Source organism: Gopherus flavomarginatus, chromosome 11 (assembly GCF_025201925.1).
Source record: "Gopherus flavomarginatus isolate rGopFla2 chromosome 11, rGopFla2.mat.asm, whole genome shotgun sequence".
Taxonomy (NCBI): domain Eukaryota; kingdom Metazoa; phylum Chordata; order Testudines; family Testudinidae; genus Gopherus; species Gopherus flavomarginatus.
In genome coordinates, this window is record NC_066627.1 from 38959686 (window position 1) to 38983370 (window position 23685).

Below are 23685 nucleotides of genomic sequence, written 5' to 3' on the forward strand. Positions count from 1 at the left end.
CTTATGAGAGGCAGGGCCAGTGCAAGGATGTTTCGCGCCCTAGGCAAAACTTCCACCTTGCGCCCTCCCCCCCCCTGCACCCCCCCTTGCGTCAGCTCCCCCCCTCCACCCTGAGGAGCTCCCCTTGTGGCAGCTCCCCACCCCCCACCCTCTGCCCTGAAGCACCCCCCCAACCCAGCTCACCCCTGCTTCACGCATGAGCACAAGCACCCTGAGCACGCCATCACTGCTTCACTTCTCCGATCTCCCAGGCCTGCAGCGCCTAAGCTGATTGGCGCCGCAAGCCTGGGAGGTGGGAGAAGTGAAGCAGCCATGGCGTGCTCGGGGAGGAGGTGGGGCAGGGGTGAGCTGGGGCGGAGAGTTCTCCTGCGTGCTCCTCCCCCCCCTTACTTGCTGCAGGCGGCCCTCCCTGCACTCCCCTGCCCCAGCTCCCTCCGCCTAAATGCTGGTGGCAACCGGGGCAGCCGAAGATCCGGCCACCACGGTTGCTTCCGAAGAAAATGCCACCCCCCAAATCCTAGTGCCCATGGCAACTGCCTAGGTCATCTAAATGGTTGCACCGGCCCTGATGAGAGGTGTAAGTCTAGATATGCTAAGCAAAAGATTTCTTTTAATTCCATATTAACCAGATGAGAACTGGATGAAGGGACACTGAAGAAGTGAAATGGGAGTAGCCAGCTTGGGTAGTGACCAGTTACAGATGGACATGAGGGGATGAATTTTGAAGCTACCTGGCCATGGAAGACCGAGACACCATGACCAACAGGAGGGATACTAAGGGGAAGGCTCCAGCCACAAGAGGGTTTTGGCTGGTGAGTCACTTCTGTACACGTGGGGCTCACTTTGGGGCAGGAACCTATAGCAGGGACCTTGGGCTTGTCTTCACATTCAGTGCTACAATGGTGCAGCTGTGCCTCTGTGGTGATTTGGTGAAGATGCTACTGTGCCGTTGGAAGAGCTGCTTCTATCTGCGTAGCTAATCCACCTCTCTGAGTAGTTATGCTGATATGAGAATTTCTCCTGTCAACACAGCACTGTCTATACTGGGGGTTAGGTTGGTATAATGACTTTGCTCAGGGATGTGGATTTTTCACACCCCTGAGCAACATAGTTATACTGATCTAGATCTGTAGTGTAGACCTGGCCCCAGTTTGCTTCCATCAGTTCTGTCTGTGCCCTTTTTCCTTTCCCACTGAGTTGTACTGCAAAAACTAGGGCAAGTAATGGCTGGGAAAATGCCCAAAGAACCAAGGAAGAGGCATGAGTTGAAGGGTGGTTAGGTTACAAGTACTAGAAGGACAGACTGGTGGAACAAGGTCCACCAAACAGAAAACTGAGAGTAAGTTCAAGTAAAAACAAAACTCAAGAAGAAAGAGCAAGCCATTTGTGCAACTGAAAGAGAAATTAGGTCACTGAGTTCAACAAGTTTATCTTATGACATCCTCAGAAAATTGTATCTGTGCAGACTGCTTTTCCTTTCTTTATATACCACAGTAACACATAAACATGTACTCACCACAAATCCTGCCTAAGCATGTAGGAGAAGAGGCAGTTTCAAAGCTTTGGAAACATCCAGTTGCTATTAATTCCAGTCCTTTTATGTTGACGGAAATTAAATTGGCTCAGATATAGCATGTATTATTCATCTAATGCAGCTACAGGAATAGCTATGACCTAAATCATACCCTTTCATGGGGAAGGGAAAAGTGAACTCGGGCACCTCTGGGAAGTGCACATTGCAGAGAATTCAGAGATGTAGGTTGCTGACTACTAGTGCAATGAAAGGACGGGTTCTGGAATACATGTGGCCAGAAGTGGTTTTGCTGTCCCAAATCTTCAACATTTTGAACATTTTTTTCATCCCAAATTGGGACAAAAAGTTGAAAATCTCACCAATGTTTGCAAACTGTTATTTACATATATATATATAGTCTTCCTTATCTTGACTTGGCATCTATATTGTTATTGTGTATCTCCTTGTCTAAGAGGGAAGAAGCATTAACTCTTCTCCATGGCTGCTAGGAAGTCTCTTTCAAAACTAATGAGCCCCAACTGTTTGGTGTTAGCCGGGAGCAGTTTCTGTAAGCCATTGCTTCTTGTGCCTATAGCTCTTGGGGCACTTTCATTCACTTTTACTCTCACCTGTTAACTGGAATCATTGTTATGAGCCTTTTGTGAAGGAAGGATGGTGGCAGAAGCACAGGGTGGGGAGTCAGTAGCTTCAGATTTTATTCCTTGTTCTAACTCACATTACTTAGGCACAAATTTTCCAACATACTCAATTATTGGGTGCCCAACTTGAGACACCTTAGATGCTTCAATCTGGGCACCCAGTGTCAGCCTTAAATTATCCGTGCCTCAGTTTCCACATCTTTGAAATGGAGTTAATACCTACCTAGATAACTCATAGTGATGTTGTGAGTATTAATTAATGTTTATAGAGAGTTTTGAAACCCTTGCATGACAGATACTAGGGAACTGTAAAGCACTAATTTTGGAGTTGGCACATAAACATACACACATTGATACTGTTCTATTTGTTACTTTTTGTGTATGTCTGTATAATTTTTTTCTTTTGATTTTGTGGGTTTCCTAATTTATTTTATTTAAAATAACCAAGAGAGGATACATGTACAGGAAAGATGGCTCAGGAAAATGCATCACTAAACAGTAAATAGGGTTGCTTCCAAGAAGCTTTGCATATTTGAGTCTCCTGCATTTGTTACATATGCCAGTTAACACACCCTACAATCTAAGACCCAGATCCTGCAAACCTTTACAAATGTTTAACATTTTCCACATAGGAAGTCCTTTCCAGTTGAGTTCACTGAGCCTACTTACAGTAAATCAAGTGGTGTACGTGGGCCAGTCCACTGTGCATAAAAATTAAAATAGTCATTGGGCCAAAGACAGCAAGCAAATGGGCATGGCAGGAAAGTCAAATTTGCAAAAGTTACTGTTATGAGCAACATGTTTCTTGGAAATCCCCCTTTTTGATCTTTAGTGCTATAGTATTTATCTTGTTCTTCTGAAATCAGTGGGAATTGAAGACACACGACATCACCCTCAGGCAGTGCTCGGTAGACTGCAGGATTAGGCATTTAAGGACTACTAACTAGTAGCAGAATGTTACGGGCCAGATCTCAAACCTTGCTCTGGCTGCTTTGTGTCAGATTTAAAAAAAAAAAAAAAAAGCTTTTCTGAAGTCAAGGTCACTTCACTGAGGCTTGAGCGAGACCACACAGCTGAATCCACAAGATCTCTTGCAAATATTAGGGAGGCAGCCCACAAAAGCTAATTTCTGTCAACAAAATTGCTCTCAAAACCTTGGCTAGTTGTCAGCTCACCAAACACATTATCAGCCATACACCCTGTTCTACCAAGGCTCCAGGCTCTTGAATGTTGGTCCCAGCATTGCACTAATGGCAACTGGTTGTCAGGAGTCCACTGAAGCCAAAACACACCCCCGCAGTTGTGGTTATGAAATGTTATGGTGACCTGATTTTTTTCGTAGCTGTGATATAAGCTAAATAAATAAACCGAAGCATGTGGAGGCAATTATGCAGTGCAAATGCCAACTGCCCTTATTTCTATTTAGGAAAAAAAATCCCTCTGTTTTAATAAAATATTTATTATTTGCTCACAAGGTCCCTTGGGAAAGGAATTTGGTACTGAAGAATTTTTCCCCTCCACCTCTAGTAATCTCCACAGCAAGACAGATGTCTCTGGGAGAGGACTGGTCTTGTGGTTAAGACACCGGCCTAGGACTAGAGAAACCTGGGACCAGTTCCTGGCTTGGGCACGGCCTTCCTGTGTGACTTCGGCCAAGTTGCTTTATCCCTCTGTGCCTCGATGCCCCCATCTGTAAATGGGGCTACCACTTCCTGATCTCAGCGGAGCATGTGAGGGTAGATGCCCTTAATATTCATGTGGCGCTCAGCTACCGCAGTCAGAAGACGCCGTTGGCACCAGTCATCTTTATTAATATTTTATTTACGGGACTGTAATTAATGTAATTGATCCTTATTCATTATAATAAATGGACTGATGAGTGGGACATGGAGAACGGTGAGGCACTGGTTCCCCCAAGCATGGGGAGTGCGTGGGTGACTGCTCCCCTCCTCCCAGGAATGGGGGAGTCAGTGTGGCAGGTTCCCCCAGCTGTGGATGGGTGCATTGCTGGGGTGCTGTAAAGCATTCCCACTCTACTCCCTCCATTTGCTGACTCTTTGCGCCACCTAGCGACAACTGCCAAGACCGGCATCTAAAGCCCCCTATTCTGTCGGCGGATAAATATCCTACTGACAGCGCCTTTAAGCGGATGGTACCAAGTGCGGGCGTTCCAGTTTAATATGTTTGACCCAAGGTCTTCCCATCCCAGTGGGCGTGGGGCCGGCGAGCGCGGCCTCGGGAGCGGGAAGCGCCGCCGCGGCTGAGCCGGGACCGACCTAGGGCGAGGGAGCTGGTAACTGGGACCTCCCCCTTCCCAGAGGGGCCAATAGTTCAGTCCAACATGGCTGCCACCATGAAGAAAGCGGTGAGTGGAGGGGGGGGGGGAACCCAGCTCGGGGAGCCTTGGGTCCGTTTTCCCGGTCTGCGGTCCCCGGCTGCGGGGCCCGCTCTGCGCCGCCTCCCCGCCCCCATTAGAGGGGGCCCCTGGCGCCGCTCTGCGCCCCCCCTCGTCTGAGGGGCCCGGGGCCCGCTCTGCGCCTCCTTCCTCTAGCACCCCCCCCCAAGAGTTGGTGCTGCCTGAGCGGTCCCGGTGTGCTGGGCTGCGCCGGGCTCCTTCGTACCGTGGGGGCTCCCCTGCGGCCTGCCCTGTCCTCGTTCCCGGGCCTAGGAGAGTGCTGGGCCGGGGGGGCTTCAGTCTTCTCTTCCCCTCCCCCCAGGCGGAGAGGGGGCACTGATCCCCTCCCGCTCCCTTCCTGCTGCTCTGTGTGTTGTGTGCTCCCATAGGCGCTGCCCTGGTACCCCCCCGCCCCATGCCTTTCAGCTTGGTGGGGGCCCCTGGCCTAGTCCCTGCTGTGTGCACTTTCCATTACTGTTTGCTCCACAGTGCTGGTAAGGTTAAAAGGTAACAGTGTTAGTGTCAGGTCAGGTCTATACTGAAACTAGGGTGACCAGATAGCAAGTATGAAAAATCGGGACAGGGTGTGGGTGGGTGGGGGGGCTGTAATAGGAGCCAATATTAAAAAAAAAAAGCCCCAAATATCGGGATTGTCCCTATAAAATTGGGACATCTGGTCACCCTAACTGAAATCTCTTGGCCTAATAATGAAAGGGAGAGGGGAGGTTGTTTAATTATGTTTCTAAAGAGGCAAAAGCCCTAGTGTAAATGCATTTAAATCAGCATAAAACTGCTTTTGTCAGTATTCTACTGGGGAATGAGTATAAGCTATACTGGTAAAATCACTTTTTTTGCTGATATAAGCTGTATGTACAGGAGGACCATCTGCTGCCATAACTGTACTAGCAAATCTTTTCTAGTATAGATCTGTCCTTAGGAAAGAAACTATGAGAAATATAAGTATAACTTAACTTTTAGGTATAAAAGTTATAACAATTTTGGTGTTATGCCTTTATATTCATTCTCCCTAAAAGTATTATGTAACAATTAAGTCTTCTCTGTAACCTCTCCCCCTGTCCAGGCTGCTGAAGATGTCAATGTTACTTTTGAAGATCAACAGAAAATTAACAAGTTTGCAAGAAATACCAGCAGGATTACAGAGCTGAAAGAAGAAATAGAAGTTAAAAAGGTACCTTTGCTATACTATACTATAACTAGAAGAACTTTGGTTCTGGCTTTGCTTTTGGAGTCTAGTCTGTCTATAAAGTCAGTTGGAAAATAGCTAAAGCAAAATGAAGATGGAAGAGTGATTAGGTACAGAAAGTATTTGTGCAAGAAGCACAGATGACCAATATTTATCTTGAATGTGTATCTTCTACTTGTGCATACAATGCTTAGAACCCCTTAATTGTCATATGGGAAAAAGTGTGTGTGTGTGTGTGTGTAGGGGGGAGAGAGAATTAATCAAGGATTATACAGAGCTTTTGCTAAATTTTCTGGGTCAGACTCTCCACAGCATTACTCTACAGTTATGCTGGTGCAACTCTGTTGAAATCCTAATCCTCAATTGCTGCGTTTATTTGAAATGGCCTACTACAGCATATGTGAACCCCTTATGCTTAACAGTCTGTCCCAGTTTGTGTTTAGCTTAGGTATAAGAATGGCCATAACTGCGTCAAACCAGGTCTGTGTAGCCCAGCAGCCTATCCTCCAACAGTGGCCAGTGCCTGATGCTTCAGAGGGAATGAACAGAACAGGGCAATTGAGTGATCTATCCCCTGTCATCTAGTCCCAGTTTCTCACAATCAAAGGTTGAGGGACACCTAGAGCATGGGGTTATGTCCCTGACTTTCTTGGCTATTAGTCATTGATCGACCTCTCCTACATAAACTTATCTAATTCTTTATTTGAACCAAGTAATACTTTTGGCCTTCACAACATCCCCTGCAACAAGTTTCACAAGCTGATTGTGCAGTTTGTAAAGAAATATTTCCTTACCTGAACCAGATCTGAAGAAGAGCTCTGTGACTTTCAAGAGCATGGCCCTTCCACCAACAGAAGTTGGTCCAAAAAAAATACGACCTCACCTACCTTGTCTCTGCCAAGTATACCTGACAGTTCTGCTGATCCTCCTCCACATTATGCCACTACAGTTCAGAATAGCTTTGATTATAAAGCTGAAGTAGCTGTTAATGCATAAATCATATGGGATAAGGTGACCAGCTTTTTGACTGGGTTTTGACTTCACAGAAACAACTTCAGAATTTGGAGGATGCATGCGATGACATGATGATGCTTGATGATGAAGATTCAATACTGATACCGTATCAGATTGGTGATGTTTTTATCACTCATTCTCAAGATGAGACACACGAGATGCTGGAGGAGGCAAAGGTTTGTGAGGGCGGGAGAGTCCCTTTGATATATTCAGTGCTACAGAGAGCTTTACATTAGGATGGGTGTGCTGATGGTCATGAGCTGTTCATCTGTCACTTAGAATCTTACTCTTTCTGAAAATCTTTGACATAGTACTATGTCCAATATTAGTAATGACTCTAGTCTGAAATCCCCAAATTAGCTACAGAAGAAGTGTTGCATGGGCAATAACAGCGCAATTATTAAAACCCCTGCTGCCTCATCAGTGTGTGTTACGCTGATCTGGAGGAGTGATGGGATTGTATACAAGGGTGTGTGCCATGATGACTGATTCAGTCTTTGGCTTTTGCTGAACATACATCATAAAATACAAATGCATTTCTATTCGTAACTGAAGAGGTGCCACCGGTAAACTTAACATGTGACCTAGAACATCTAGTGGAGAGTAATTTGTTTTTGGTCACTACTGACCAGCATTTGAACTTGCAACTGAAAGCTCTGAATTCTGTCCTGTTTCCAGTCCATGAATCCTCTAAAATAAATGGAATATAGTTTGCTTGACTATGTAATCTGTAGGTAAATGAATGAGATGCTTTGCTCAGTGTGCTTGGTATTAATTAGTCAATATTTTGTCTTCCAGAAAAACTTACAAGGAGAAATTGAAGCGTTAGAATCTCGAGTGGAATCAATTCAGAGGGTATTATCTGACCTGAAGGTTCAGCTTTACGCAAAATTTGGAAACAATATAAACCTTGAAGCTGATGATAGTTAATTTTTTCCTAAATACACAGTATGCAGTTTTTGGTATTGGTTTATTAAATGTGATTCTTGACATTTCCTTTCTTTCCAATAATGTTTTTTTAAAAAAATCCCACTCATTTATTTTATGGCTTTCCAGTCATGAGTTCTACCTATATAACGAAAGCTTTCTTATTTTGCTTGCCTACAACTATTTATTTGTTTCAGGAAAAGCAATAGCCTTCCATGTGTTGCTGATGCACATCAAGATTGAGGTCTTTACATTCTCTTTATTAAAATAATAATTAAGTCAAGCAAATATCATACGTTTCCCTTGTTTTTGTTTGTGGAAATTACTATCCAGTGTGTGTGAAATGCTAAACATCTGACACTTCTGCCATCAAATATATTGGATTAATCTGTCGTCACTGACAGTTTAATAGTTAACGATTATACTGTAATACTTTAGTATGATTATGTTTAATGATGTTTGCCTGCTTTGTAAATTGCTTTGATGTCTATTGATGAAAAGCACGATATACGATCATTATCAATCAATGACATGTTGCTTTTCATCCAAGGATCACAAAGCACTTCAAACAAAATTAAGTATTATTATTCCCACGTCACATATGAGGCAGTTGAGATTCAGGAAAGTTTTTAGTTTCCAAAGTCACTGTAGCCCATCCAACGCTTTTAGACTTATTGATATCTTGAAACTAATTTACATTTTGTTTAGACTAAATATCTATTTTTTATTATAATGGCTTACCTTAAAAACTTTATTCTGGTGTTTGAGCCCTTAGGGTACATGGAGTCATGTTTTCAAGCTTTTCTCTCTAACCTTGAGGACAAGAAGCTTGCTTTAATTTAAAAAACAAACAAAGAAAAAGCTGAGATTCTCACCTAATCATATTGGTCCAAATCCTCAAAGCTACTGAGCTACATCTAACCTTCTAGGTGGCCTGCTTCCTAGTGGAATCCTCAGCCCTGATTTAAGCCCAGCCTCCTGAGAGATCTTCAGAAACCAGCAAACTGAGCAGGGAGCTTCCTAAACTAACCAGAAATGAAATGGCAAGGCAAGGGGCTTAGGTACCTAGGCAGCTCCAGTAACCCACTTCCTAGCAATAGAAACAGTTTGTCTCTTGATCACGATAAGCTGAGTGTTAGAGGTGTCAATGTTTCTCTCCACTCCTGGCTGTCTTTTGTGTGGTGCTGTGCTACTCCCCCACCTGTTGGTGGCCTGCATCCAGCCCTCCTCCTGTAGCACCTGACAGGTATCATGGTGTAGGCCTGCTCAGAATGAACCTACAGGATCGTGTCCTGCTGTGAGACAGATGTTCTCCCACCTAGTCTGAGAATCTTCAGGACTTTTGGGGCTTCATCTTGAGCTAGGGATCAAAGCAGCTTATCAGCTGTAGGGTGGCTTTGCAAATTCTGACCAGTGGAAACTTAAATGCCTACAACCCTAGGCAACGATGGGGTTAGGTGACAGCTGAGTAGTGGTTTTGAAAGTGTCAGTGATGCCTAAATGGCAGACTGAGGGTATGGCTACATTTGGAATTTCAAAGCGCTGCCCCAGCAGTGCTGCAGGAGCGCTGCCGCGGCAGCGCTTTGAAGTGTGAGTGTAGTCGGAGCGGCAGCGCTGGGAGAGAGCTCTCCCAGCGCTGCATGTAAACCACATCCCTTACAGGTGTAGCGTGCAGCGCTGGGAGCTGTGCTCCCAGCGCTGCTGCCCTGATTACACTGACGCTTTACAGCGCTGTATCTTGCAGCGCTCAGGGGGGTGTTTTTTCACACCCCAGTTGCAGCGCTGTAAAGTGTGAGTGTAGCCAAGGCCTTAGGGACTTAAAGAGGCATACAACATGACTGCATGTCTTTTGAGGATTGAGGCCATACTTTCAAGATCTGGGCTTGCCAGACACGCAAAACTTACAATAGAATCACAAGAGTTAGTCGCACTGTTAGTTGGACCCTTGTTATTTCAGCTCACTTCTTTCTTGCTATAGTTCTTTGACAGTTGAACTCTTCTAAGGCACTTAAGTAAACCAGTGGACTGTCAAACCATGATGATACTACAAGATGGGCCTTTAATGAGAGAATAAACTCTACAGTTAGGAGTCTTTAAAGTCCTAGATTTATTGAAATCCAGCTAACACCACGTAACGCTTGTGTTCTCCAGGCAGGAGGTGTAAGAGAGCTCTGGTTTCTAAGGTGTCCAGGGGAAGCAGAGAGACAGACTTCAGTTGGCTGGAGCATTGGATTTTTTATAAAATGAGATCCCACTTACATAGTACTAGCTCTGTTCCTAGCTACCTGAATGTGAACAAAATCATTGCTTCTGTTTTCCTATGACTTAAGAACTACTAATAAACATTAATATTGGACTCATTGTTCCATGTACTTCAGCAATATCTTGCTAGCATAGTGTTAACTGAGAATTAAAATATATCCAAACGGTAAAGAGTTAAGTTGTTAATCTTTAAAATCTAGAATTCTGTTCAAGTTGATTTTAATGTGGTGTTTAAGGTTCTTATAATTGTAAAACAAGGCAGTATATCACAATAAGGATTAGACAAACAGATGTATCTATCTGCTATCCAACACATACTGCAGTTTGAGAGCTGAACAGAGCAAGGTTGTGGATAAAGGAGATGCTGGTGTATGGAGTTCCTTTTATGAACAGACACACAAAGCAGCTGGACTTTTTAAGCAGGTGCTTCAAATAAATTTATCTTTACATCTGTAAAGCTAAGTAAGATTTACATGGTGAATCTCACCCCCTTTCCCCCTGACCCCAAAATGGGAGCTTGATTTAATTAGTCATGAAGTTTGGACCATAATTATAACTATCCAGCAGATGGCATTGAAGTGCCAAAAATCCTTGCTTACAGTAAGACACAGAACAATGTCTTTAGGTTAATTTTATTAAAATAAAACTTTAGCTGTGGCATTGACACTGTCATGAGCTCTATTTGGCAGCGTTAAGATCTTTCCTTTGCACAGCCTTAACCTGTGCACAGCCTCTGCAGCCAGGAATGTACTCATCGCACTAAAGCCTACAGGCTTTGGGTATTTAAGCGATAACCATTATGATAGTATGGTTTCCAGGTAAGCAGCCTTTCTATGGGGATGACTCATTCAAAAATGAGAATTGCAACTAATAAGGGTCAAATATTTAATACCAATGAAAGTTTTGAAGAACTGTAGAGACCCTAATGCAATAACTGTCTGGAAGTGATGATAACCTTCCACATCTCTAACAGCTGAAGCCCCCAAACATTTTTGTATATCCATGAGTGTTGCCACACTTTTCCTAATCTGCAAAGTCCTACTAGAATGGCAGTAGCCCAATTAGTTTCTCTTTGTAGCTGTGTTGCTAGAGTTCTTAGAACAAAAAAATCACAGCATGCTTGTGGGCGCAGAAGTTATTTTCTGCATGCTTTAGCGATGTATTGAGCTCAACTTTTGGTCTGGGTAGTGCTTTAATTAATGTTCTGTACTGCATCTTTTTTTACGGATGACTTATTGCCAGCTTAGCATGATGTTGGAATATTTGAGGCAAATTAAAGGGAAAGCAAACCTGCTTCAAGCCTTGTGAAGTTCACTTGATTTCCATGTAGCCTGAAGATCTGGGTATGATGTTATTTTGTGTGTAAAATGTATGCTCTGCATCATTGTGAATCTGAAAATGAGCTGTCATAAATCTTACTACCTATCTGCACACACAATTGCCCAATTTGCTCATGTAGTTTGGGTAATAGTGCTTGCAAATCAATCAGGCAATTATGCATCTAACATTTTCTTTCAAATCAGGCTGAGTTTTTTATACTTCCCCAGCCTACAGCTTGATTTAAATTTGTATAAAATAAATATGTGGGAGATGATTTTTTTTTTAAATTGCCAATATAGAAATGAATACAGAGTTTTAATGACGTCTGGAAAACATTTGCTGGACCCTTATTTGTCTGTTTAATATCTTTCTTCCTCTTTTGTGTATATGTGTAATTGGCTTTCTGCTGGCGTATATTCTAACTAACTCCTCATCTTGTAAGTTTTATGTAGATGTGAAATTTCTCTTATCTGTAATAATGTTTGCCTCAGAGTTATCTTGTTCAGATAATATGAATATAAACCACTGAAATACTCCTTCAGAAAGCCCAGCTTCTCTGTGTACTTTTGCTCATGCCATGAATCATTTAGCTGCACTTGACAATATTCATTATGTAATATCATTGTCAGAATGCAAATTGTTTACTATCATTCTCTGGGTGGTCAAGTGAATCACATTTATAAACATTTTGCAGATAAAAAGTACTTTTATAAATGCGTAGTAGTATTTTAATCTAAGGGCTTTCTGTGCATGTTATGTTTGGGGGGGTAGACCTCTAGTTCTTGGGTGATTGAACTAGCTGTCCAGCTCTGTTTCAGTATTAATACTATTTCCATGTACTTACCATATTGTTTTAGTTCTGCAAGTCATGATTAAGGCTACGATTTTGTCATGGAAATCATGGAATCCATGACTTCCAAAGACCCCTGTAACTTTAGCCCCGGTGGCTGGGAGCTGCAGGGTCCCACCGCCTCCTGCAGTAGCAGGGAGCTGTGAGGTGGGCGTCGCTCCCAGCCACCCTGTTGCTGTCCAGCTCCTCATTTTATCATGGATATTTTTAATAAAAGTCAGGGACAGGTCACAGGCTTTTGTGACTTTTTCTTTATTGCCTGTGTCCTGTTTGTGACTTTTACTAAAAATATCAATGACAAAATCTTAGCATTAGTTTATGATGTCAATGGAGGTTGTTTTTCTTTTTGTTTCTGCAGTTGCACCAGGTAAGGTAGCTGAGCAGCAGAGAATGAAAGGTCAGTTCAATTCAATGAATGATACAAAGGAGGGTTAAAATATTATATCTTGTAACCATAGACGTTTTCACTGTATCTCAAGTGCTTTAGGTCAGCATTTCCAAACTCTTTGTGGTTAGTGTATACTCCTATCATCTGTCAAGTTTTGGCTCTAAATATAATAACTTGTCAGCTTTTCAAACTAACCTGGATAAATCTCTAAAATATACAATAGGATGAAATCCATTATTTGCAAGGAGCTGGAATGGTTGATTGGTGATTCTGTGTAAACTTCCTAGCTTAGCTATAGTGCCAGATGTGGAATCTGTTCAGATCTTTCACAGAATCATCTCCAGAATACGCAGTCCAAAAGAGACTTTTCTATTGTTCATATATTTTACATGGAAGAAGCTCAAATACTATGGTGACGGGCAACACTATAAAACTGTAAGATAACATACAATTGTATCCCTATATCAGTCCATGGGCACATCTTTCAGTTTAACAGTGTTTGTCATGAGACATTCCCACACAACTCTTTATAGTCTAGAGGCAACTGCATGTTTAATTTCTATGTGCAAATTAATAACTGCACATGCACTTTAGAAATGTAATAACACTTGTGTATTTGAACATGGGGCCATAAAAATACCCAGTAATAATAAATTATTACAAGTGTTAGAAGAAAATGAATATCATATAAATGGGTTGGGGTGGAATCTTCTATTAATTGAGCAATTGTTTGTTGATGGAATAAATCATTCTCAGACATGCATAGTCTATTAAAGACCTTTGCACCAATCAGAGTGACCATGGTTGATGGCATTGCACCAGCATCATGTAGTGAAGTTCCCAGATCTGGCTCAATCTTATGAATCCATGAAGCTCTTAGACAGCCCTCTGAGTGGCATCAGGTAGTGTCAGGTCATGTTTCCCTTCATGTATCGATGGAGAGTTTGAGAGCATGGTGTGCTTGCTATGCTGCTTTTGAATTTGATTAACAATTGAAGGAAGGCCAGATCTTTATGAGATTCTGACATTTTGTATGAAGTCAAACTATTTTATGCTCAAGATTTGGTGTTGACAGTGCGTATGGAACGTCTCTAACTGTTCCAAGTCAGCCTGTAAGAGGGACCAGGTTTCTGACCCATATAGGAGTACAGGTAGTACACAGGTTTGATAGAGCCTGAACTTTGTCTCAGTGAAAAGATGATCCCTAAACCCGACATGGACTTCATGCAGGAGGCAGCAGAACCTATTAATTGAAGAACATCTGATTTGATACGGCCATTTGGACTCTGCTTGCAGCGTAGACGGATGAACTTGTCAGTGCCTTGACCAAGGGTTTTTGGTGACCCAGCTCCAAGATTCTGGACATTGGTCTTCTATGAGACATTCAACCCAATTGTGTGGATGGAGTCTTGTCTTGAAGACTTTGGAGGGGCTGAAATCTTCTGACTTCTCCAAAAGCAAGGCAGCAGCATTGGCATATTCTTGGTCAGTGAACACTGCTTGACCAACCTGGAGCAGCAAGTCCTAATATACCTTTGATAGCTTGACGGAATGGTGCTGGGATGAGAAAGTATCCCTGCTGTACAACTGAGGTTGTGTAGAAAGATGTGAAACAGCGCACAGTCTTGTACTGATACCAGTATGAAGATTGTGCATCAAATTTAGCAGAACGTCTGAAAAACCAACTGCTTTCAGTGCAAGCCAAAGTGTCAACCTGTTGACCAAATCAAAAGCTGCTTTGATGTCAATATATGACACATGAAGCAGGCAGTTAAATTCTTGATGCAGCTCAGAACAGAAGCCAGAGTTGTAAGAATAGCATCCATTATTGACCACCTGACAGTGAAACGTGATTGCTGTGGTTGGCGATGTCTGTTAAGGAGTGGCTGCAGTCTTCCAAATCGAACATGGGAAAAGATATTTCCAGAGACTTATAACAATGAGATTATCCTGTATTTGCCACACTAGATGTGAGATCCTTTCCCCTTGTTCAGAGACACTGTGATGCTGTCTTTCCTTTCTACTGGTACTTTGCCTGTTGCCCAAACTTTTAAGAACAGTTGATACAGGCTGATGCTTGTTGGTTCTAAGGCACCTTTGAACACCTTGGGTGGGATGCCATCAGGTCCAGCTGCACATCCATTCCATAACTTTTGGATGACAAAATAAAGTGCTTGTTATATTCTATCATCAGATATGGTTAATGATAATTGGTGAAAATTGCACAGGTGATGTGTAAATGGTTTTGCTGTATTAACTGTCTCTTCAAAGAGCAAGAGCAGGGCTGAATCATTTTCTAGAGGATCGACAGATTTTTTTAGTAGCTTAGTTTGCATGACTCAGAGGTTATTCTGATAAGGTGATTCTGATTCATGAAAGAAAACACTTGGATTTACATAGACATCATAGGGCCTAGGTGAAATTTTTTACAGGGAGGTTTGTCTGTGTTGATTGCATGAACCATAAAGAAAAATTCAAGATTTCTGCAATTAAATGTTAGTACCTGCTCAGGCTGCACACAGTGCACTGCAGAAATAAAATATACGCATGAATGATTAGGACGTGTCAGCAACAAATAAAGAAGCTAAAGGCTCAGTTAAGGCCATACTGTTTAAAGGCATTATTCCTGAGTAGGGCATGACTAGCTTACGGTGGCCCATGCTGCACCTCAGACAGTCTGAGTCCTAATTCCTTTTACACAGGGAAATTCTTGCATGTATTAAAATTCCCCAGTCATTGTGGGTTCCTATGAGATTTGTGTGGGCAATTAGAGTAGGGAATTAAGGTATTTACTATACCTATATTTATCTCTCATGAACAGAAAACATCAACAGAAATTACCTACTGTCCTCTTCACAACCCCTGATAAATTTACTGAGTTGCCAAATTAATATACTGAAAATATTAGGAAAAACAGGACTGATTCCTAGGTTTGGCCACGCTGCACTTTGTTTGGACCTCAGTGAAATATCTCTAAGCCATTCTTTCTGCTTCCCTGATCCTGGCAGATTTGGTCTCTGCCATATTTTAGAGCAATTTAAGGGCTATTCTAAGTAATGTCTGCAGTAACAGTTCCGTATCTGCCTAAATTAAGTAGTTATATAATGCCCCTCACCACGATATGTGAGCCTCTCACAATTTTTGTTTGAATGTATTTATCCTCACAACTCCCTGTGAGGTATAGCAAATCTATGCTGCTTTACAAATAAATAAATAAATAAGGAGACTATTTTTAATTTAATTTTGTTTATTGATTACATTTACATCTAAATTGGCCATCGTCTCTTAGACATATTGATAGGTAGATGTATGAATGAAGACGTTTGGAAGTAAAAGCCAGTAATTGACTGTGATCTTTTTATAACATCCAACTGTAAAAGCTGATTGCCTCTGGAAACACTAGAGCAATAAATCAACCTCAGAATAAAGATTATTAACCCTAGCACGCAAAGGGGATGGTGTGGCCTAGTGGGAGATAATACACAAGAAACTGCTTTTTATTAGCATTTCAGGGAAACTAAGAAAATATTTGGTTTCATTTTGGTTGTGAGGCCATGTTTCCTTACTCTGAATTGCTTAATAATATTATTAAAAGTTGGTCCACAAAGGCTTTTGGATTTATCTTTTGAAAATGTCTCCCAGCACAAATATTAAATACTTCTGTGCTCTTAAACAGATTACATAGAAAAAAAAATCCAGTGGGAGATTAAAACGTTCTTTATCATATAGGTTGTAAAGCAAACAGAGGTTTAGGAGTCCACACCATTGTAGTCACTTCCAAAGTATTCATGAATGAGCTAGCACGGCACTGCTTACCAGGACAAAGAGTAGTTATAGCACTTTATGATGGAAGGAAGAGCAGTAAGTATATTTGTGATGTTCAGGGTAGCTTTTATACTAAATACCTTTGGTGAAAGCTTTGGTGATTTCAGTCATTAACTGAAAAGCTCAGTGTGTCCTGTGCTTTTCATGTAAACAGTTATGTTGAAATTCCTGTAGAAGCCATCTCAAGGGTTTTTGCACTGAGCAGAATGTGTTTCAAACCTTCTTTGTACTTTAAGTCAGAACCATGTCTGGTCTGGCAATGCAATGGCAATCATTTTCCAAACAATAAACAAGAAAGGAACAGTTGTTTATAAATACAAATAGAGGGTCAGGTTTCTCACTGACCAAAAAATGGAGATACAACTTATACACACATGATCAAGTGGCGACATGGAGCCACACCCTGTTCACCACCAGCTGCCTTGGCTTGTATCTGTAATTACTTCTGAAAATATATGGAAGTGCCTATTTGTTAACAAAATGGTCATTGCACATTTGTGTCTGGGGTCTTTCTATGGACACACACACGCTCCTCCAACACTACGCTGTTCCTCCCAACCACTCCCAATGTATTACAGAGTACCTTTGGAGGTGTATGGGGCACGTCAGTGTGTGGGATGGGAGTCATACAGTGTGTAAGGTGCAAGGTTGTGGATCAAAATTTTTGCATCTGAGATGTGGCTTTACAAAACTGCTGTAGTGTACAAAATACTCTTCACAGGACAATGCAAAACCAGTTCCTAGAACTTCAAGAACTATCATATTAGAAAAGAAAACAACAGATGTAGTGGGAGTTAATTAAAATTCCAAGTAGAAGTCTTATGTTTTGACCTGGATAGAACATTTTATGGCAGTAATGAGCTTCGACTTCAGGAAAAGTTGTAGTAAAACTGCCCTTATCAAGAATTTGATGGTTTATGTATTCACTAAGGTTGCACTGAGGCAGGACTAAATATGATCTAGACCATCCCTGATGAGTGTTTGTCTAACCTGTTCTTATAAACCTTTGATAACAGAAATTCCACTACTTCCCTAGGTAATGTGCTCCAGTGCTTAACTACGCTTACAATTAGCAAGTTTTTTCTCTTGTCCGACCTAAATCTCCTTTGCTGCAATTTAAGCCCCTTGCTTCTCATCCTGTCCTCCGTGGTTAAGGAGAACAAAATATCACTCTTCTCTTTAGAACAGCCTTTTGCATACTTGAAGACTGTTATTAAGTGCCTCCGCAGCCTTCTCTTCTCCAGACTAAACAAACACAATTTTGTTCAATCTTTCTTCATAGGTCATCTTTTCTAGATCTTTAATCACTTTTGTTGCTCTCCTCTGGACTTTCTTCAAATAGTCCACATATTTCCTGCAGTGTGGTGCTCAAACTGGACACAGAACTCCAGTTAAAGCCTTATCAGTGCTGAACTGAATGGAAGAATTACTTGCTTACAAGACTCCTGCTAAGACATCCCAGAATGATGTTACTTTTTTTTTTTTTTGCAACAGTATTACATTGTAAATGTAAAGTTGTTTTGTGATATATTGAGCATATAGTGTAATATGAATAATCAAATCATATTTTTTATTTGCATTGAAAAGCGTATAGCAAGAGGTTACACATTATACAAGTATAGTCACAATTTCATTGATACAAACTGCATAGAGGGGTTTTTCTTGTTTAACACAAGTAATTGCAGTACTAGAGCCTAGTGGGTGAAGGTCTTTCCTATAAGGTCCAGAAAAACAGCCTGTTGTTTGTATATGGTGTATATACATACTCCTTGCTAATGTGGTGTCCACCATCGTTTCAAACGATGCATCGAGTTTGCGCAGCTGTCACATTGTATATGCTTAACACCCATATATATCACTTGTCCATCATGTGCTGTTAAATGCACTTGAGTCACACTTAGTATTCTGACAGCCATTTTGAGCTTCATATATTTTCTTTCTCAGACAACAGACTGCAAAGTAGTCATATATTTAAAATATTGGTTTGTATTGTTGACACCAATGAAAGGATTTCACATCAGCCTTGCATTTAGTCATCACCACTGGCTAAAACTTGCTGACATGTAATTTTATTGCCATTATGTTTGAGGTGACAAACATCTAATCAACAAACAAAAATTGGATTTCACTTTGCATCAAATTGAAGATTTATTCCATGTCACTGTCATGAGTTTTAGTTGATACCAATTGCTGTGATGGCACATGGTAACAGTTAACATGGGAATTATCTCAAGAACTTCCAGGGCTTAAGATAAAAATACTATCTTGGTCTTTTGCTTGTGTAATGAAACTGAATTAATGAGCTATTATAGTTTGCATAATTACATGGGAAAATGTTTTTATTTAAGACACAAAACATTTATTGAGATGTTGCAAATCTCCAAGTACTAGAATGATTTCCTAGTTCACTATTAGTGTGGTTCCTTTTGGGAGCAATTGAGTATGGAAGACGTAAGTATTGACTTCCAGTATGAAGTACCAGTTGAACTCAGCCTTGGAATCTTCACATTGTATTTTGAAGAAAAAAGAAACATTGACACGTACAATGTGAGTTTGCCATTCTAGCCATTTCTAGAAATTTTTTACATAAATTGAAGAAGGAATAATGCTTTTCCAAAGCATTCATCTGCTTCTGATCTCATGTATGCTGGTGTAGATTGCTAAAGTCCATGGAGTTACCTGCCATGAGATCCGAATGTATGACGTTAGCACCTGAGACACTATAAGAAACAATCATTTTAATTTCTAGTGTACAAATAGCATTCTAGGAGCTGATCTTATGTGGTCTAAGCACCATCAACCTCACTAGAGTCATCAGGTTTTGTAGCCCTGCACTTTGCGAAATCAAACCTGTATTTCCTTTAGCAAAGATTTTAGAGAGCAATTAGGCTTCTTTATAACATTTTTCTTAGATAATTCTGAAAGGGAAGGGAGTCATGAGTTGAGCAAAACACTCTGCTCAAGATGCCACTTTTCCCCGTCTTCAGATATGTCCGGTATGGTAAAAATCCATCAATCTTGTTACAGAATTCAGAATAACCTCTGTCATTTCACGTACACCAGCTTGACTATAATCAAATGTCCCACCAGTACTGGTCAGGAATGTTGTATTGGAATGTTGCTATTTCATCCTGAAATTGTGACAGAGGTGCTAAAGGCCATAGATTTTGACAGAGAAAACCTCAACAGTAAAGCAAAAGACATTAAAAAATCTCATTTTAAGGAAGCCATCCTCAACTCAGTTTGCAAAAGTTGGATGTGCCGTGGATTAAGTAGTCAGCTTAATTTTTTATTGACCATCTAATGCAATTCTCTCAGAATCAGTACCAAAGCCACATTTATTTCTGTGAGAAATATTGATTTGGAACAAAAAGCATTAATTGATCTTATCAGTTAAGGGAAAGGGCAAATAGGAATTGATGTAAATTGAAAAAATAATAGTTGACATACACAGTTGTTTTCTCGAGGATTTAATTTCATTTCATTTTTTGAATCTTGATTTTTTTTTTTAATTTTACCCGAATGGTAGATCTCAAGGAGCAGATGTTTTCTTCTTCCTCTTGGCTTAGAAAGGAATACAATTATCAGGCTAGGGTACATGGGCTGTGAAATGAAAAGAGACATAGCCATTTTATAAAGCATAATGAGATGGAAAAATACAGTCAAGCCTACAACTATTCCTTTCCTAATTATTGATATTGAGCTTTATTAGAGCACTTAAAATCTTGGAGGGGATTAAAAATACAATTCTGTGCCAATCTAGTTGCCATGAAAATGCCATTTGACCTTATAAAACCCTGTTAGAGGAACACAGGTGATTCAGAGGAAACCACAAATTATTTATGAGGTGAAACAAGAGCTTTTAGGGTTATTTTTTTATTCACTCTTACTGCACTTGAATTTTATCTTGTAAAAAATAGCTGTTCAGCTACCCACACAGCTTTTCAAAAGCAGTAAGTATAGTGAACACCATTAAGAATTCAACTCTTTCACCCCAGCTCCCTGCAGTCACCATGATATTTAAAGTCAGAAGATGCCATGGTACCACCATCGCTACATATAGGAGAATTATGGGTTAGGAATGCTAACTGCTGTACATGGTATATGAAAGTGGAGTAGAGTCTAGGTGGAGTAGGGAAGCCCAAAAGGTTTGTAAGTTCACATTTAGTCCAGGGCTTTTCCAGATCCTTAGCTGATATAAATTGGCATAGCTGCATTGACATCCAGTTTACACCAGCTGAAGCCAATGGAGTTGTGGCAGTTTACACTAGCTGAGCATCTGGACTAGAAGAGATTACATTTCAGAAGTCTAGGTGGACTTGTCAAGTCTACAAATCTGAGCTGGAAATCTCCTGGGAATGTTTTTCCTATGACATTCTAGTACTTCTGGTTTCTGACCAGAGCCCAGCAGATTTACAGGACATTCATCAGTAATTAGAGATAAAAAATTGCAGCCTTTCACTAACTACAGAAAAGGTTGATTTCAAGATGTGTTTACGTTTCAGTGAAGGTTCAGGTGCTATCTTACCTATCTGAACCAATTCATGCAACCATTGCAAGGATCAAATATGGCCCTTAGACACCTAGGTGAACATTCTATTTCAGTCAATAGAAGTTGTGTACGCTTATCTGAGAGTAAAATTTGTCATACACTCAGTGTGAGCTGAAGGATGATATTGTCTCTTGCTAGAAATTCAGAGACAAAAGATTTCATCTATGCTGAGATAATACTCAAAAATTTCTTCTTCTGCTTAAGGACCCAAATCAGGGATAAAAGCACCACTATACTAAGCACTATGCAAACAAATGTCACAAAAACTGTCAAAAATGTGCCCCAGAGAGCTCATTATCACTGGCTGTCACATGTTAGCTGGACCTGTTAAGAGGTGTTGAGCTTCAGCCCCACCTGTGACTAATTCAGCTCATCTCCCCAGGTGGGAGGATGAATAATAATAAATTATGTCATGTGACAGATGGATCAGATGGCTGAATCAGGCCTAAGGTAGTTAAGGAAGTGGCCTTAAAAAGGAAGCTAGGCATTGGCAAATAGCTGTAGATGTTAGGGGGGAATAAGAAGGCTCTGACAGAGCTCTGATTCAGCAGGCGGTAAGGAGGACTATCTGCTGATTGCTCCCATTTCAGAGAGGCATAAGATTGACAAGGACTGGCCAGCTGAGCTTATATGACTAAATACCTTCTCTGCCCTTTGGGGACCTATGAGATGTTTCTCTTAGGGAGAAAAAAGAACAGGAGTACTTGTGGTACCTTAGAGACTAACAAATGTATTTGAGCAGAAGCTTTCATGGGCTACAGCCCACTTCATGGGATGTATGCAGGGGAAAAGACTTTAGAACAAAGCTCCTTAAGTAGAAGGAACTGAACTCAGCTAGAGATTGAGCAGAAGAGCCTGTTTGAAGAGAATTTTCAAGTGGGAACATGAGCCTTAGGGAGGAGGGGCTGATCCCAGTTTGAGACTAAGGTAAAGACTTGGTGGGTTTTTGTATTTTTTTGAGACTGGTATATCCTGGCAGGGGTAGGCTTTCACTAAATGACTTAGTAGATGGCCAAGCCACTGACTCAGCCAAACCAGACTGTGGGTTTCTTTTATATATATTAAAAAAAGAGGGGAAAAAAAAAAACCACCTGAAAGGAGAAAGCTGAGGCAGGGGGCTACAGAGCCACCCAGATCATGAGGAGCTGCTTAGGAGGTAGCTGATCTATTTACACTGTCTATATATAGTGGCACACAGCGATTAACAAGATTTTAAAAAAAAATGACATGCAGATTGCTCCAGAAGTGTTTGTTCTTCAGATAAGAGCCTAAAGGGCATTGTATAAGAACAATTGTCTGTTAACATAAATCTATCTTGTTTTCAGCTTGTTCTGTCAATCATAAGATGTCTCTCTCAGAAGCCGTTTACAGTGACAAGAACATGTCTTATAGTCAAAAATTTTAAAGCATGTGTACTTCAAGTAGTGAGCCGAATGTTAGTCACACGGAATTGGAAAATCCAAACTAGTCTGATTTCCACTGGGGAAGAAGAGGCATTTAAGAATACTGAGCAACTGACAGTCGTCATCTTCCATTTTTGTAACAGCTGAAGCTAAATGAATGTGATGTAAGTTCATACCTATTGTCTCAGAATATAATAGTTTGGAATGAAGAGTTGAGAAGCTGATATCCAGACACCTTCAGCTTATCCTCCTTTGCCTTCATCAACTGAGATAATGGGGATGTGAGAAGTAAGCAGTTTTTTAAAATTCTGATTTCTGCCTTTGACTGCCATAAAATTCATTACTTGCTCTAATAAAGACATCAAGTTCAATGGAATGGTCTTCCCCCTCCACTCTAGGTGACTTAATTATAGTGCAACAAACCAAACAGCTGATTAATAAATGGACAATCCTATGTATTTGTTTATTTGGAAACAAACTTTTTAAATCTGTAGTTTAGGGATTTTTAACTAAAATCACACCACTGAAGAAATCTCTCTACAAATTAAAAAAAATAAACCTATACCATCTGCCTTAATATGGTTAGAAATAACATTTAGCAAAACACTCACTTGCTAAAGAAGGTGAAAAAAAGTGTAAATTCTGCAACTCTACACAAACAGCTGATTATTAAAAGAACCATTGAGACAACACTTGAAAAATATGATGAAACTAACAACAATTAACTTAAAAAAAATTTGGAGCAAGTCTAAGGCATACACATAACTTTAAGCATGTGAATAGTTACAGTGACTTCAATGGGCCTAGTCATGTGCTTAAAGTTACACATATTATCTGTATTTTATGGCTCAATGCCTTAGAAAATGCTTTGAGGGGGTTAACCACAAAGGGCAGCGGAGAATAACTTACACTATATGTGTTGGGGTAAATTTTTGGAAGAGCTACCTCATTGTTGCAGGAACAAGCTATGACCAGGCTGTTTGTGCTTGCATATTTACACGCATAGTTGAATTGTGGGAGCAAAGCAGAGTACTTGTGCCGGTATAAGGAGATGGTCAGCAGTACTGGTGCTTGGATTTGAGCTCACAATCTTGCAGACAAAATGTGTGCCTTCAAAAGAAAGGCTGGGCTTTAGCCCGGGTTAAGGTATCTATTAGGGCTGTCAAGAGAGTTAAAAAAAAAATCACAATTGCACAATTCAAAAGATTAATCATGTGATTAAATAATAATTGAATACCATTTATTTACACTTTTTGGATGTTTCTTCATTTTCAAATATATTAATTTCAATTACAACACAGAATACAGAGTGTACAGTGCTCACTTTATTTTTGATTACAAATATTTGCACCACAAAAAAACAAAAGAAATAA

The 23685-nt window shown here is 40.7% G+C and overlaps 1 protein-coding gene and 1 long non-coding RNA gene across 5 annotated transcripts in view; both read left to right on the top strand.

Moving 5' to 3' along the window:
* Positions 1–4426: 4426 nt before the first annotated feature.
* PFDN4 (prefoldin subunit 4) lies at positions 4427–8000 on the top strand. The gene is made up of 4 exons (XM_050918239.1): positions 4427–4537; positions 5649–5756; positions 6818–6961; positions 7584–8000. Exons 1-4 carry the CDS (start codon positions 4514–4516, stop codon positions 7713–7715), a joined length of 408 nt encoding a protein of 135 aa, XP_050774196.1. The 5' UTR covers positions 4427–4513; the 3' UTR covers positions 7716–8000.
* Positions 8001–9526: 1526 nt separating this feature from the next.
* The window catches only part of LOC127031455 (uncharacterized), a 65407-nt gene continuing 51248 nt past the window's right edge, over positions 9527–23685 (top strand). For 2 of the 4 annotated variants that reach the window (XR_007768550.1, XR_007768549.1), the window contains exon 1: positions 20262–22600. This is a non-coding gene — a long non-coding RNA (uncharacterized LOC127031455). Of the gene's footprint in view, positions 12542–20261; positions 22601–23685 lie in introns of those variants that run through there. The other 2 variants (XR_007768551.1, XR_007768552.1) reach the window with 2 other exon arrangements.